The 15,440-nt window shown below is 42.8% G+C and overlaps 2 protein-coding genes across 20 annotated transcripts in view; both read left to right on the plus strand.

Moving 5' to 3' along the window:
* NRG1 (neuregulin 1) overlaps positions 1-15,440 on the plus strand; it is a 483,648-nt gene that overhangs the window by 377,647 nt on the left and 90,561 nt on the right. The window contains exons 1-2 of one of the 19 annotated variants that reach the window (XM_071580234.1): positions 8,955-9,042; positions 9,460-10,150. The exons of 15 other annotated variants lie outside the window; for them this stretch is intronic. In XM_071580234.1, coding sequence (XP_071436335.1) covers positions 9,523-10,150 — 628 coding nt within the window. In that variant the 5' untranslated portion in view covers positions 8,955-9,042; positions 9,460-9,522. Of the gene's footprint in view, positions 1-8,954; positions 9,043-9,117; positions 10,151-15,440 lie in introns of those variants that run through there. 3 more of the 19 variants (XM_071580250.1, XM_071580249.1, XM_071580237.1) reach the window with 3 other exon arrangements.
* On the plus strand, positions 8,772-9,086 carry LOC139684371 (uncharacterized). Its single transcript, XM_071580257.1, has one exon. It carries the CDS (start codon positions 8,920-8,922, stop codon positions 9,082-9,084), a length of 165 nt encoding a protein of 54 aa, XP_071436358.1. The 5' UTR covers positions 8,772-8,919; the 3' UTR covers positions 9,085-9,086.

Genomic DNA, 15,440 nt, shown 5'->3' on the forward strand with positions numbered 1-15,440 from the left:
CACCACAGGCATAGCATATCTACAGGGGCGTACATGAGGGCAGCTCTATTTCACTCAGCTTCTTTGGATGATAATTTGAATGAGCTTGGCTGAGAACAGACACTACATGGTGACCTCAGCTCTGTCTGACTCGCCCACCTTCTCAAATAGTCTTTCAAAGTAAGTGGATTTATTCCTTAGACACCCTCAAAAAGAAGGAAAAAGGCTGTCCTTTCCATCCCCTTTTTGTAGTCCTGCTGCCACTCCACAGTCTCTGTGGTGAAACACAGACAGGCATAATATACCCCCAGTGGATATGACCTGCACTTTGAATGCAGGCAATGCTTCAGGAATAATGAATCCTTCAAATGAAATTATAATTATAAACACATTCTGATATGTGTGTGTCAGTTCTGTCACTGCTTCTGATACTGCATTTCAAGGTTTTTCAATGTCTTGCAGAAGGGGATGTTTCCAAAGCTGCATTACAGGACTTACATCATTCAGTAGCAGTGGCCCATATCACCCTGTGCTGTTTTATCCCCATGAGTTAAATGCAAACAAGTAGTAATGAACTTATTTTACCCTGGTTTAAGGGTCTGCTTGGGAGCAGCACAGAGTCTGCTCTGTAGATTTGAACTGCACCAATGAAATGAGAATACAGAAGATTAATTTCTTTAAGGTTTCAGAGTTTGCTCTTTTCTATTTTCCTCTCTTGCTCTTGATGAGATCCAGCCTGATGCACAAACACTGAAGTTGTATGTATGAGAAGAGTTAACTACCTTAATTCAAATTTATATTTCTAGAAGGTGAGAGTTTTGTTTTTGTGCTAGCCCACATATAGCACAAAAAAGAGCCTGGGTGCAGGGGTAAGAAAGGTGTGACAGGCTAAGGTTTGAATTAAAAATGTGGCTATGTAATAAAAGTATACTGTAATAAAAGACTACTGAAACCTCATTACTAAATGTAAAATCTCCTTCGCCATACTTATTTGAATTCTTCTTAATTATTTGCTGGAAATTGACAAAGTTTCCCAGCCAATGCCAAAGGAGTGATTCATGCCATCTATGGCTTTCTGAATGCACTAAGAAAGAATATTAAACATTAAATATTAAATGTCCTCGATGGTGGAAGGATTCTGAGGCATGACGAGAGCTGTTGCTTTTGTTAATGTTGAATTTTTGCACTTGAAAATATTGTGTTGCCTCTCTGTTTCAAACAGTGAACATCTCAATTCTGCTAATTTAAGCATAATGAGGCTACGTATAGACATGACCAGAGCCAAACCAACTAGTGTAATTGAACGAATATCTCCATTTAGGATAAGGTGCATTAGCTTAATTTTTTGGAGGTATTTATAGAAAACTGCTAAGCAAACCAGGTCTTGAGGTGAAAGCTTAACATTTTGTGCAAGCAAAATTTTGAAGTTTGCAGATTCTGAATGTACTGTGCTGTAAGATATAATTAAAAAGTCTGAGTCACGATTATATCAGTGTCCTATCATTAATACCCATTTATTTAATGATACAAAAATTCTTCTATGCTGTAAGCTGGCTCCACATCTTTGTCTCCTTTCTGGTTTTCTCATAGCAAAACTATTGAATATGCATATACTAAAGAGTTACTCTGTGAAAAACTCCATTTGTTGTTAGAATACTGAAAATGACCCTTTAAAGTGAAATAAACTATAATGCCTTAAGTTTTAAACAGTAGCACTTGGGAATGTGTACAGGTACAAAAATATTTCCTGTCTACACAAAAAATGAAAGGCGCAGTAAGGAAAGATTTTTCAGAGTAATAAGTATCTTTTTGAGATCTTCTAAGAGGCTCTGCCTGATCTGAGCCCAGATTCAGGAAGGGCTTTGAATCATGGTTTTATTATGCAAAGTCTTTGGTGAGAAAACAAGGTCAAGGAACTCTGGGCCTCTGGAGCACAGTCCTATCCACTTTCTTCCAGTCTATAGATATTTATGGGGCCATGCTGGGAATTAGTAAGCTTATCTGTTAAAAAGATAAAATAAATTGTTTTAAAATCAAATGTCAGTTCTCTGATCCAGTTGAGAGCCTGGCCACATGAATAGTGTTACTACATTAAGTGCAGATGACAGAGGAGAGACAGGGAAAAGGATAATATTGCTGCCCAAACTGTTTATCATGAAACCACAGCATTATGCTTCAAAATGCCTTCTCAGTTCCTGAATTAGGCTATGTTTCAAAAAGGTACTTAGATACATGATGTCACCCATCTCTAAACAGGAAGGCATTTCACCACTTGTTTAACTCCAGGTACATTAAAGTATTTTATTAACCAGGTGTCAGTGAGGGAGCGATAATCTCTTGATTTAAGGTGTTCAGGACAGTTACTCAAATTATCAATATCCACTGACTCCCTCAGCACAAAATCCTACACAGCTTGAGCCTGTGCAATGCAGCAGTATTGCCACTGTCCCATGAATGGGCAATTTCTTCCTTCTCAGTAAAGTGATTCCAACGCAGGCATGCAGATACATTTGCACACCAAGGTGAGTGGGAGTTAGTGGTCAATCCTGAGTCCTAGGATTATAGTACTGCCCCAGCTCAGTGCCACACTATGAAAATAAATAATTGCAACCACCCCAGCAGGTTTGCTGGAGACTCCAGTGACAAAGTGAAGGGGATGCCAGATCTGGAAAAAAAACCAAGTCCCCAGGCAAACGAAAAACAAAACCCCCAAACCACACAAAAAAACCCAACAAACAAACAAAAACCCAGACAAACGAAAAACCGCACTAAAAAAAACCAACAACAAAAAACCCCAGAGCCTGCCAAAAAACCCCACACAAACCCCAAAAACATACACACACAAAAAAAACCAAACCAAAACCAACCAACCAAAACCCCTGAAAAAAACCCTGAAAATTGGACATGCACTTTTGTCCATCTGCTTCTGCCCATAGGCAGAAGAGCCTAGATGACCACATTACATGTCTTTGCATCTCTTAAATGTTCCTTTACTACATAGTAGAGCTAATTATCATTAGTCTGAACAGTGGCAAGGCCAATCTCTTGAGCAGAGGCAGGGGAGTGAATCAGTGCCATTAAAGAAAAAGCCTGACATTCGTGGTTTGATGTCCTATTTCTGTGTCTCATGTAGTGCCACTAGCTCTGCTTTTGAACACAAAGAAACTCAGTGTCTCACGTTTCACATGAAGATGAAAAGACTCAGAATACCTTTGAGTTTGCCTAAAATAACAGACCATTTTATGGCAGTTTTCAGTTTCAGTTACTGGCTGTAGCAACGTTAAGTATATACATCTCTTAAAACAGCCATTGTAGTTGTGTTGGTGTTTTTTTTGTATCACCATTACTGCAAACCATAATTATTGGACTTATAGAATGCATGTTCCTGGTGTCAATGCTTGGTGTAAATGTGCACATGTGATGTCAATACAGAAAATACTGCCACAGAGGCAGTATGAACTCTTCCAGCTGTTTTCACAAGCATTGCAGTTTTTATACTGAGTATAAGACATTTTGAAGAAATACAGTAGCGTAAGGACCTTTTTCTGATACATCAGCATTCCAATCTAGTTGGTTTGGCTTGAGGATACAGAGGGTTAAATTACAGCTTCTTCATATCTGTCTCCTGTGCTCTCTGAGGGTAAGGGCTCTTCCCACAGCAGTTTTATACCAAATTAATTAAGCACACTAATGATTCTGTTGACAGTGACATATTTACCCTCATGTCTATGACTGAATATGTGCTTAAAGGTCCATATTTTTGCTGCACTTATGGGTTTTTATGGGCTTCATTTTCATGTTCTCACTCACATATGACTGCAAATGATCAGAGGATTTAAAAAAATAAAAAGGTGATGGGAACGGGCAGAGGCATACAAACAGCACTATTACAAATATCATGTTTGCTTTCCATCAGGTGAAAAATACAATGTGTATGTGCGGGTGACAGCCTGTCCCATTTTAACATTTAGAGTTCTGGTGACAGGACTAGTATAGAAGCAAAATGAAGTTTTCTCCTTGTGCCATTTGAGCTGAGATATGAGGTTCCTAGTAAGGGCTTTTGGAAGGACTCAGTGAGTGCTGGCATCAGTCCAAGGGAGATGCATTATGGAAGGGAGGTTGGTGAAACACTGGAAGAATGAATAAATGAATCATTTTGAACCATGTGTGATAGCCCATTCTTCCCACACTATGACTGCTGGCAGTGATATCACTCATTGGGCCTGATCATTTGCTTTGGGTCACTCTTCCATCTTTAAATAATGCATTTATTTAATTTGAAGAAAGTGCAATCAATAAAACGAGATCCTTTTATCTTCCTCATCAATCTCTTTTTAAAGAACATGCACTTTTTTCTTATTAGATTCCTGGTTACAATGCTTTTAATTTCTCAATGTGTGGTAGAAAAGGGGGTGCAATCAAACACATGATGGAATGGTTGATGCTTCATACTGCTGCTTGCTCCTTTCTGGAGAACTGGCATGTTCTTAAAGGAAAACAGTGGTCTGGGCAGGTATAGAGATCACTTGTCCTGTACTGACGTATGGTCCTCTAAACATCCTTTCTTAAGCTGTGATACAGCAGAGCCATGGGAGCCTGTGAAGACATATTTTAATTTCCTAATGTCCCAGTAGTTGCAAGAAAGTAGTTAATTCTTAGGGAATAGTCTTGTGGACTACTGAGACTTTATTTAAAGCAGATAAATATTTGAAATCCAATGGCTTCCTTTTGAATGATTCACTGAGTCTGCTTTCCAAAACTTTCAGCAGGTTTAGGTCTGATTATGGTATGACTGAAGGGTCAGTGGAGTTAAATGGTACTTGCTGCTCTAGTTTGCAGGATGATGTCAGTCATGGTCACATACCTATTCACATATTTGTGGCTGAGCAGGGAGAATGCTCCTCTGCAGTTTGGTAATATGAAGTCAGCCTCCTTTCAGCACCCTTAAAATTGGTAAACAGATAGAATATGTTCCTTATCACATCATGAAGGTTAATGCTGCCCTTTGGTTTTGTGTATCTCCTTGAGTCTTTTGGGAATGAAACTTCAAAAAATTACTTGTTTCTTTATAAAAACACTCCACTAAATAAAATTACAGTTTTCTAAGGCTCTGAGTTTCAACCTGTCATTTACATATGGCAGGAGTCCAAATCTAGTCATAGATTAGCTTCATTAGCACAGACTCAAACTGCTTTTTCCTCTAAGCCTAAGAGGCCCAAGCCACATGGTAATCAGAAATAAATCTTTGCTAAAGGAGCTAACCTAATTATGAACAGGCAAGTAATTTCCTTCCTCATCCTCCTGTATTTACCATCAATGGGCTACCCCAGTAAACCTCGGTTACCTCCAAGGTCATGCTTCCTCATTTTCTTCCGGGGTCTCCCTTCCAAAGAACAAATTGCTGACTTTCCCGGGCACTGATCTCCTCCAGCTGGGGCCAGAACCCGTGTTTAAGCACAGCATGCCAGTGCTAGCATATCACCACAGAAATGTAAAAAGCTCAAAACTGGAGCTCCGGGATAAAGTATTTCTGCTTTGGGGATAAGAGGAGCAGAAAGGACCCCAAAGTCAGCAAAAGTGAGAGACCATCATCAACCAGTCTTTACTGCAGTCTCGAGAGCTGTGACGGAAGGTGGCGCTACCTTACCCACCCCGACGCAGTAAAAAGAGCACGGGGCTGCATTTTGGCCCAAAGGTCCCGAGAGGAACCAGCCCGTGCGATATCGAACTGCAGCATTGCACGCAGCCTGCGTCCTGGCCCTGACTTTGGTCACCTGTGGAATGGGGCCAGGAAAGCTGCCTGGCCGATGATTCAGCACTGCCCTTCTGCCTTCTTGGCCAGGGAATAACGGCAGCCGCTGGGCATCTCCGAAGGCGGGGGCAGGTGCCAGCTGCCGCTCCACTCTTCTCGCTGCAAGCGCCTGGAGCTCGTGGGGGGCTGAATCAGCTCTGCAGGCTTCCCTGGGGAGGGGGACGAGGGGAGGAGGAGGTCTGGTCAGAGATGCTGATAGCTGCATGATGCTGAGGCAGGCAGCCTGCGCGCCAGGTCTGGAAGTGCGGCGGGGGAAGGGACCCGCAGCGGAGGAGGGCACTGCAGCCTGGCCGGCAGCCAGAGACCACGGACACACTGCGGCCGCGGAGCCGGCGGGGGTGTGCCTGCTGGTGTGCTTGCCTGCCTGCCTGCCTGCCTGCCGGGAGGAGCTGGGGCGGGCAGGTTGGGCCCTGCTGTTGGAAGAGGGTGTGAAAAAGGCAGGGAGAGATGCTGTCCAGGCTGTTTTAGCCAGACAGGCTGGGGCAGGAGCCTTTTGGCAGAGCCCTTTGCCGGTCCGTGCAAGTTGATGGCCCCTCTGGCAGCACGGTGAGAAGTGAGGCGATACACTCACATGCAGAGGAACTCCTGAATGTGTCCCCATTCCTCTGCAGCTCCGCAGTATTGTATATGGTCAGTTTAACTTCGTGACAACCCTTGTAAGAAAGGTGCAAGATCTCCACGTGCGTTTCTGTTCAGCACAGAATCAGAAAGACGTAAGCAAAGCAGAAACCTAGTTTAAAGAAGAGCAGTTAAATGTGAATAGGATTGAGAGTAGCAAAGATTACAGAAGGTTTAACACAAGTAGTTTGACAGGAAGACCAGTGCAGGAAGGATGTGAACAAGGCAGTGGATTGGACAAACTCTGAGACGTGTGTCAGCAGGGAAAACTGTCTTACTGAAAACAGGAATGTTGAAAAATTAGACATGGATAAAGAAAGAAAGACATTTCAAAAAATTTCTGCCAAGGACTCAGATCCTGTAGTATCTCATCTGTGCAACAAAGACAATATTGCGGGCTGGTTCTCAGCTTGCGCTCCACTTTGAAGAGTGATGCTGTAGCTTCACACCTGAGGAGCAGCTTGTGTATGTGCATGTATGTCTGGTTTTCCCAGATTTGTCAGTTAGTCTGATAAAAGATGCATCCTTTCTCTAGCAACCTTGCTTACTCATACCCACAGACCACCACAGCTGTCACAGTAATGCTGTGGTGATGTTAACACTTTCTACAGTGGCTGGGTTGTTACTGCTGTTTGAAATAGGTTTTGAGATGCTCGATAGAGGCTGCGCTCATGCAAGGTATTACCAGCTAAGGAGAACATGTGCTTTGTAATAGGAGAAGACATGTATGTAAATATGCAATGCAAGCTGTTTGTTCTGTCTGAGGTTACGGATCACATCATTAACCTAAGGACCAGACACTTTAGTGGTAATGTAGGCTAGATTGTATGATGATTTATCTTTAACATTCTTCCAGAGAGTATTATCACCGACTGTGCTTTAAGGTAGATGCTCCAGGCACTTGATGGTAGTAGTACTGTGATTACTTCAGTTGTCTACTACAGCCTCACAGGAAAGCTTTGAGATCAGACATCCATCAGTTAGTCCTTGACATGGCAGACTGTGCAAACACTGTGGGATTCACTGAGATTTTGATAAACCTTTTCCTGGTGAATGTTACTAATGTTCCCATGGAAGGAGTGGCTGGAATGGTAAGAGCTGGAAGCAGACAGAGAACATGGGTAGAGCCAGATTCCTCTTTTAACACTACCAAAACCATGCAACTACAATGGAATTTACCTTTCAGATGCCTGACTAAGATACCAGCAAAAATGAGTTCAGAGCAATTTGTAGCACTGGATTCTTTGTTTCCTAGCTCATCTGCAGCCATTTATATTAAGGAGAAAGGGAGATTCATGTCAGCAAATCTTCAATGCAAATGCTTTCACTAAGTCCAAGGAACTGGAAATTGTGTTAAAAGCCCCTTGTCTTTCACAGGTGTACTTTCTGTGGAGGACAAAAGAGGCTGGGAGTAGATCTGATTCTAATCTTAATTTCGTTATGTTAACTGGACTGCAGATGTGCCAGTATATTACTGTACTGGTGGAAATGCTCATGTGAAGTATTGGTAGAGGTGAGAAATGACAGCCAAATTTAAGAATATAGTGTAAGCCTTAAATAATATTCCTTGACTTTTCCTTTTTTCTTTTTTTTTTTGTTTTAATTTAATTGAAAGTGGAGTGATGGTATATGCTAGGAACATGCAGGCTCTCAAAAAGTACATTCAGGAGCTGAATTGTGATAAGTCTTTGGTTTTTTGCTTCTGGAGAGGGCTTTGGAGAGGAGGTTGAAAAATGGAATTTTAAAAAATAATTATGCAAACATCTTTGTAGTAACTTAAATGCAAATTTGTCAGAGGCAGTGGGAATAGTTTGGAGTATTTTATTCCCTCTGCTTGACCTAAGATGCATCCCAGCCCTATTCCTAAAGAATAAAACTTATTCATGAGCTTGGAAAGAAAAGCTGTCTCTAGGTGTCAGGCAGGGAGAAATTGCTTATGGAAAGAGGTCTTCCCCCTGGGAGAGATCGAATATCAGACTGAGCGAGCCCAGTTCAGCCCAAAGAGCTCCCACCGACACCCGGTCGTTGCCGGAGGACTTTGCCGTCGATGGCCGCCGCCGCCTTTAGCCACGCTTTGCCTGGAGAGAGGGAAAGGGTGGGTGCGCAACTCCTGCCCGCTCCCTCCCTTTGATTTGATGGCCTTTATTCCTTCTAATTGGATAAAATAGGAAGTCACTGACAATTCTGCGCTGCTGGGTGTACCGATTTCCCTCAGAGCAGCCCTGCAGAGGGCGGGGGGTGGGGTAGGGGAGGCAGAAGCGAATCTGTACGGCAGGGAAACAGGCTGCGAGGGGGCTGGGGGAGCGGGGCGTGGGGGAATGGAGGAAAGTGAATGAGCGCTTAAGAAGGACAAAGAGGGAGGGGAGAGAAAGGGAGTTACCACCGTCTTGGCATCGCTCTTCCTTTCAAACCTCTATGTAATGATATTGTTTGCAGTGATGCTCAGACAGCGAGCACCTGCTGCTCTGTAATGATTCAGCCTCTTTCAGCCGCCGCTGTAACACGACAGGATGCTGCTGCTGCTACTGTCACTTCTGCCGCTGCCGCTGTTGTTGCAGATTTTGCTTTTGCTCCTTCTACCGCATGACAATTGTTTTCTTCGTCTAAGCAGATACCAGCCTCAGATGCTCAAGGTGAGAGTCTTGCCTTTTGCTCTGGGCTACTGGTTCACTTAATCTGGTTGGTTTGTTCAGTGTTCATGGTTTTCTTTTTCTTGTCACCCTCCTTCCCCGTTTTGTTTTGTTGTGCTTGCTTTTGGGGGAATGTTTCTTCCCTCCTTCAGAAGATCTGAAATTGCTCGAAGGCATTTAAGGAATTGTAAAAGTGGCTAGCAAACAGGAAGTCAGTAATTGCAAAGCCATTCTCACTTCAAAGAAGCAGAGACAGAGGGCTTGGGGGCAGGGGGACCGGGGGAATTAATTTTTCCTGTGCATTACTCCTCTCCCAGTTTGGATGACGTTGCTGAGCTTGGACCTTTTATTAACTCCCACTCTGATTTTTGCAGAGCACTGTGACTATTACTACTATCTCTTTTTATCTGTGTCTCACAGTAATGGACTGTGATAGAGTTAAGGCCTTTTGGAGGTGAGCGGTTTGAGAGCTGATGCTTAAACATGTCTGAAGTAGCTGCCGACACTTTCCCCAGCCCCTCAGCCCAGCTGAGCCCTGATGCATCCCTTAACGGGCTCCCGCATGAGGAGAACATGCCAGGGACCCAAAGAGAGGACAGGAGAGTCCAGGGGATAGCAGGCCTTGCCACAACCTGCTGTGTGTGCCTGGAGGCAGAGCGACTGAAGGGCTGCCTCAACTCTGAAAAGATCTGCATCGCCCCTATCCTGGCTTGCCTGCTTAGCCTTTGCCTCTGCATTGCTGGCCTCAAGTGGGTCTTTGTGGACAAGATTTTTGAATATGACTCTCCTACTCACCTTGACCCTGGGAGGATAGGACAAGACCCAAAGAGTGCTGTGGATCCTACAGCTCTGTCTGCCTGGGTGCCTTCGGAGGTGTATGCCTCACCATTCCTCGTACCTAGCCCCAAGAACAAGGCTGAAGTGACAGTGCAAAGTGACAGCCCACTTGTGCCCTCCAAGCCATTCCTCCAGCCTTCTCTGTATAACCGCATCGTAGATGTTGGGTTGCTGTCCTCTGCCACACCTTCGCTGTCACCACCTGCCCTGGAGCCTACCACAGCATCTCAGGCACAAGCAACAGAAACCAATCTCCAAACCACTCCAAAACTTTGTAAGTAAAAGCAGTGTGTTTCTTTGGTTTTTTCCCCCCTTCCACCAAAAATAAACAAGAAAAAAAAATAAAGGGGCACTACACTGTTCTGTGACTGTCCAAAAGGAGGACACGTGATTGGCACGCAAAGCTTAAGTGTGCTAAGACAGGTATAGCATGGGTTACCTACTGAGGAGAGCATCTAGAACTTAGTTCTGAAGTGTGCAGAGTAAAGAGGGCTTTGTCTGGGACCTTTGTAAAGGGCTAGCACCACCCTTTTTTCTGCATCCACTTATAGGGAAATACGCAATTTACTGTTTATCTGATAGCTATTCCACATGTTCTGTTTTTCTTATAAATTTGATTTGTGTCCTGTACTGGATCTTCCATATATGTTCATTTTATTTGCCTTGCCCACAGAGCACATCTGGTACATCCTTCCTGAAATCTGTTGCTGGAAAATATCCCTGTCATCCTCCTGAAACACTCAGAATAGTGAGAAAAATTGACAGCGTATTTGAAGCAATTAGAAACTGGGAATTATTAATTCAGCATCTAGCTTATGATCTTTACCTTTCTCTTAAGAGCAAAGCACACATTTATCTGTGTCTTTCCCCATCTCTAGGAGTTGACTCTTGTTGATAATGTTTCTCATATACTGTTCATTGCCTTTTCTAGGGCATTTCAGGAAAGCATTCTTGCTGATGCAGGAGGAGTCAATTTCTGAATTAGTCTTTGCTCATCATAAAAACAAAAACATCCAGGGTACTTGTATTACTTTCTCAGTAGTGATCATAAAGCATCAAAATGCTGCATTGCTGAAGTGTTGTTTGACATTCATAATTTTAACCCACCAAAAGCCAGGAATTCCTGAGTTGTGTACAATTGTGCAACTCTAGTAAAAGAGAAGGCAGCATAACGTTGTGCTGAGAGCACAGAGCTGAGGTTTCCTTTGAAAAGCTGCAGCAATCAGAGTGAATAATTGTATTTGTCACAAATTTCCTTGCAGATGCCCATGTCATTTATTTTCCCTCATGCCCTCCCTGTAATGCTGCAAGTTGACCACCTTGGAGATGTTACATACGGGACCTCACCCTGGAGCCCTGAAGTCAGCAGAAGGTCACTACTGAGTTTAGCCCCACTAACGCTGGCCCTAGCATTTGACATTTGGATTAGATGTAACATTTTGGGCCAACCGCGTTCCCAGTGAAAAAGAGCCTAATTACAGTGATTTCAGAAATGGCCCTTTCAGCTGAGAGTCAGTCTTGAACAGCAGTTCTAGAATCACTGAAAGAAGGTCCTAAATATTCCTGCAGAAACCCTGCTCCTTTTTGCTTAGGTCATGGTGATGACCATCCTTTGGATTAATAGTAATTTTTTCTGATGGAAACAGTTCTAATAGGGAAATGCTCCTGTACTGTTAAATGACAGGGGGCTTTGTCTGTGATATTACTTGAATTAACAACTTTAGCAATTATATAGAACCGTTCAAAGTGTTTTGTGTTGTTTAATATTATTGATGTATAATTCTTTCTGGTAGTGAAAATATTGTGATATTAAATATATGACAGCAATTTTTACTTTATAAGGTTGCAAATTGCCTCAAGAATTTCTCTTGAATGTCCATATGTGAGGGAAATATTTATCAGTGGCGATGCTAACTTATTCTCTGAAGTAAAGGAAGGAGGAGGTGGGGGGTGAAGAGATTCTTTGGAGCAGTCACTGACAAAAAGCCATTTTCTGCATTCAGATCTTCTCACATCTGGGCAATAAATAAATAGTTGTCCAGAAGTTAGATGATTGAGTTGAGGGGTGTTTTTTTAGATTTTGGGGGGTTTTCTTGTTTGTTTTGGTTTTTTGGAGGGTTTTTTTCCAAGTTTTTTGTTTAATTCATTAGTGCCTTAATTTTCTAAACAGAAAAGTGTTTTAAGGCATCATAGTCTTCCAGATAGCTACAGACTGAAAGGAGAGGGAGACCTGGCAGCAAGTCAAGTTTCGGTTGCTATGAGGGAGAAGGTTTTGTAGACAGAATTTGGTCTAACTGCGGCACATCATTCTGACTGTGGTAAGCAGCTGTAATTCTCTGCAAAGAAAAATAAGAAAATATAGCTGGAAAAATACACTGCAGAAGGTCTGCCTAAGAATTCCAAGGGCATAAAAAGAACTTTTTGGACAGCTCTAATAGCTCTGTCTTGGGGTTTTTGAAACAGCTGCATTTCAAACACATCATTGTGTTTTATGTAGAGTAAGATTTGTTGGAGAGGTTGACAGATTACATCAGTGCTAACTTTTTTTTAATGCCTTGACAGCTATAAAATTCTCAGTGACATGGCTTGTAAAGTAGCATCTGCAAATTGGATCGTCCCTTATTTTTCTTCTCAATGTCCTTTTTCCCTTTTCAGGCAGAGTGAGGTAACTTGTTCCCAGAAAGTCCCTTATGCTCTGGAATTTTTTCCAGTGCAGAAATAAAAAAGAACTGACACATTTCATATTTGTTGTTGATGTACTGTTTCTGAATCTAGCCCTTCCATGACTTTCCAAATCCTTTTCTCTTCTCTTTTCTGTCTTACTCAGCATATTCCCCTTAAAGCTGTATCCTTCAAGGTCATAGTCTGCAGAGAGCTAATTGGTTCTTCTTTCTCCTGGAGCCTGTAAGAGAAAGCAGAAGGGAGACAATCCTTGTAATTGTGTCTGGCATACTAGGTTCAAGACTGGTCTCACTCCTGTTATTATACTTTGCTCTTTATCAGAACAGAAATGTTCCTTTCCATTTGGTTTACATTTTGTATTTTAATTTCGTTTTTCCTTTGCTGAAACAGAAAAACTGAATGCTCCAAAGCATTCCCATACTTAGGAAGCTTGTCAATCTTAGCATAATTGCACAAGAGAAGATTTTATTGCAAGCAGAAAATAATAATACACACTAACCTACAATCTCCCTTCCTCTGAGAAGACATGCAGATTTTAATAGTGCTAACTCAGTTTAGGAGCTAAATTTTGCTTCTTCCTCCATTATCAGGTTTAAATACAATTCCACTTTTTATCCAGGCTGGTAATAAACTCAGATCTGTAGTTCTGCAATAACTATTTTTATACTCCTGCGAACCAACCACTCCCTTCTTTCAAGGTCTTCCCAGTTCTTTTTCACTCCATTTAAGCATATTTCCTCCCAAAACACCTGCAAGTTCGATGTGGGGCTTACCTTTCAGTGGTGACAGTTCTACTGAAGTTGCATAGTGCTCCTGCGTGTTGGCTCTGCCCCAAGACAGAGGTAGCCAAGCAGCCCTTGGCTTTGGGACCACAACTCTTGTGACTTGGTGAAGCAGCGTGGGGCACACAAGAGACAGAGCAGGAGATAGACACCACAGCATGACTTTGCTGGAATTGGTTTTCCTGTGAGCAGAGCAAAAGCAGAGCAGGGTCCAGAGAGTGCATGTCCCTAGCAGCACATCCACACTGCCCCTGGATCCTTTTCATTTTTGCCTTCCCTGGACACCTCAGGTACCATGTGCTGATGGCCAGCTGCACACATTATGCCATGCTGGTGGCTGGCAGATGATCAACAAGCATGTCTCCATCTCCCTGCCTCTGTGTCCTGTGCTGGTTATAACATGCAGAGGTGGGTGCATCAGTGCAGCACTGGACATGTGCAAGCCTCTTGGAAGGCAGACAAAGCTCCTTCCTCTCTCAGTTGTGCTGGCCCTCACCTAAAAAATGTGGCCATGTGGAGAAAGGGGTTTGCATTGCTGTCAACCGCCCCTGACTGGGACAGCTCCCTTCTCACATTTCCGATTCTGCTGCCACTTCAGATATGCTCAGTCAGCATCAACAAACAGTGCTGCTTCCTCATCCTCCTAAAAGGATGCCTCTGAGGCCTGGTAGTGGTTGTTTACCTAAGAAATGGTATCAGCTCCCCTCCAAAGTTATCCAGGCACAGTGGCTGAGTTTCTTACATCTTCTTGGAGCTAGAGATAGAAAAATCGAATGAAAACTATCCTGTACCTATATTTTTTGTGTCATACTGTAAATATTCTTTGCAATTTTTCTCTGTCTTTCACTTCCCCTTGTTCTTTCTCAGCTCTGCATTTGATGTCCTTTCTCCTATACAAAGTGATTTGAGAAGGTCTGTATTATAGCTTGATGGCAGACTACAGGGAGCGTCCTCCTCCACTTATAGGTGCTTCAGTTTATGAACAGAGTTTGTTCATGGCAGCTTCATGCAATGTTTGTTCTTTTTCTTGAAACAGTAATTCTGACCCATCACAACACCATAGAGTTCATGCCTAGAAACCTCAGGGATGCCTCAGAGAGCTGCCAGGGGCTGTAGTCACAGGAGGGAAGAGAAGACGATATTGCACAGGCTATATGCCAGCTTTTTGTATGCTCACTGTTATGTGCAGGGCAGGACCACAGGACAGATGTTTTTTTTTCCCCAAAGTTTGAAGATTCGGGGGGAGAGAACCTTAAAGCAGATGTTGCTGCATTTCTGATACAATATTGATGTTGATCTGCTTCAGACACCTGACTTAAGCACCAGCAATGGGAAGCAAGTTAGCCTTCAGCTTTGTATCCAGCATAAAGGGAGAGACCTTCCCAGGGAGATTACCAGAGAGACTGCAGCAGGAATAACCCTGTTTCTCTGATGAGTCTACAGGTAGACTACCTTTGCAATTCAGTTTCTACATTAAATAGCTACTATTCAATATGAGGACTCATTTTGAAGGTGTGACTTTTCTTTGATGTGTCCTGTGGATTAACAACGTTTGTCACAGGAAAGTCACAATTAATCACAGTTAAGATACCAAACAAGTTCTGAGCCTAACTCTGAAGTGTAGTAAAGAGGTGCTGATCTCAGTAGGCCCAGGAGACACGAGTGGGCCTCCATTAACACGCAGCAATAAAGCATGTGCCACTGTACTGAGCCCACCAGTCTCTATTTCTGTGTTATTCCAAAGGTCATGGTGGCTTACAGATGTATGTTCTTGTGACAGGAACACTTGTAGGGACTGATTTGGTGACATACATAAGATGCAGCAATTTTTAGGGAGTTCAGGTCCATTAAGCTTTCTAAAGTGATAACTGACACTTCCTCTCCCCAGTCCGCTTGGTTCACATTGTCTTTAAAATGTCTTCAGCAATCACAGTTTGTTCAGACAAATGTCTTGTTTTAGTTCTTTTTATGTCTATACTATCCCTCGTTTTAACATTCACTATTGGGAACAGTTTTTCTGTTTAACATGCAAAAAAGTGTACTGATGTGTCCTGTGTTTCTTTCTCTTAGACAAGCATCCCAAACTCATGGTTTTCAAAT

This window comes from Pithys albifrons, chromosome Z, assembly GCF_047495875.1.
Source record: "Pithys albifrons albifrons isolate INPA30051 chromosome Z, PitAlb_v1, whole genome shotgun sequence".
Taxonomy (NCBI): domain Eukaryota; kingdom Metazoa; phylum Chordata; class Aves; order Passeriformes; family Thamnophilidae; genus Pithys; species Pithys albifrons.

What these genes read in the sequence shown, in the direction of transcription:
- LOC139684371 (XM_071580257.1), top strand. Translation starts at nt 8,920, where the DNA reads ATGCTGCTGCTGCTACTGTCACTTCTGCCGCTGCCGCTGTTGTTGCAG.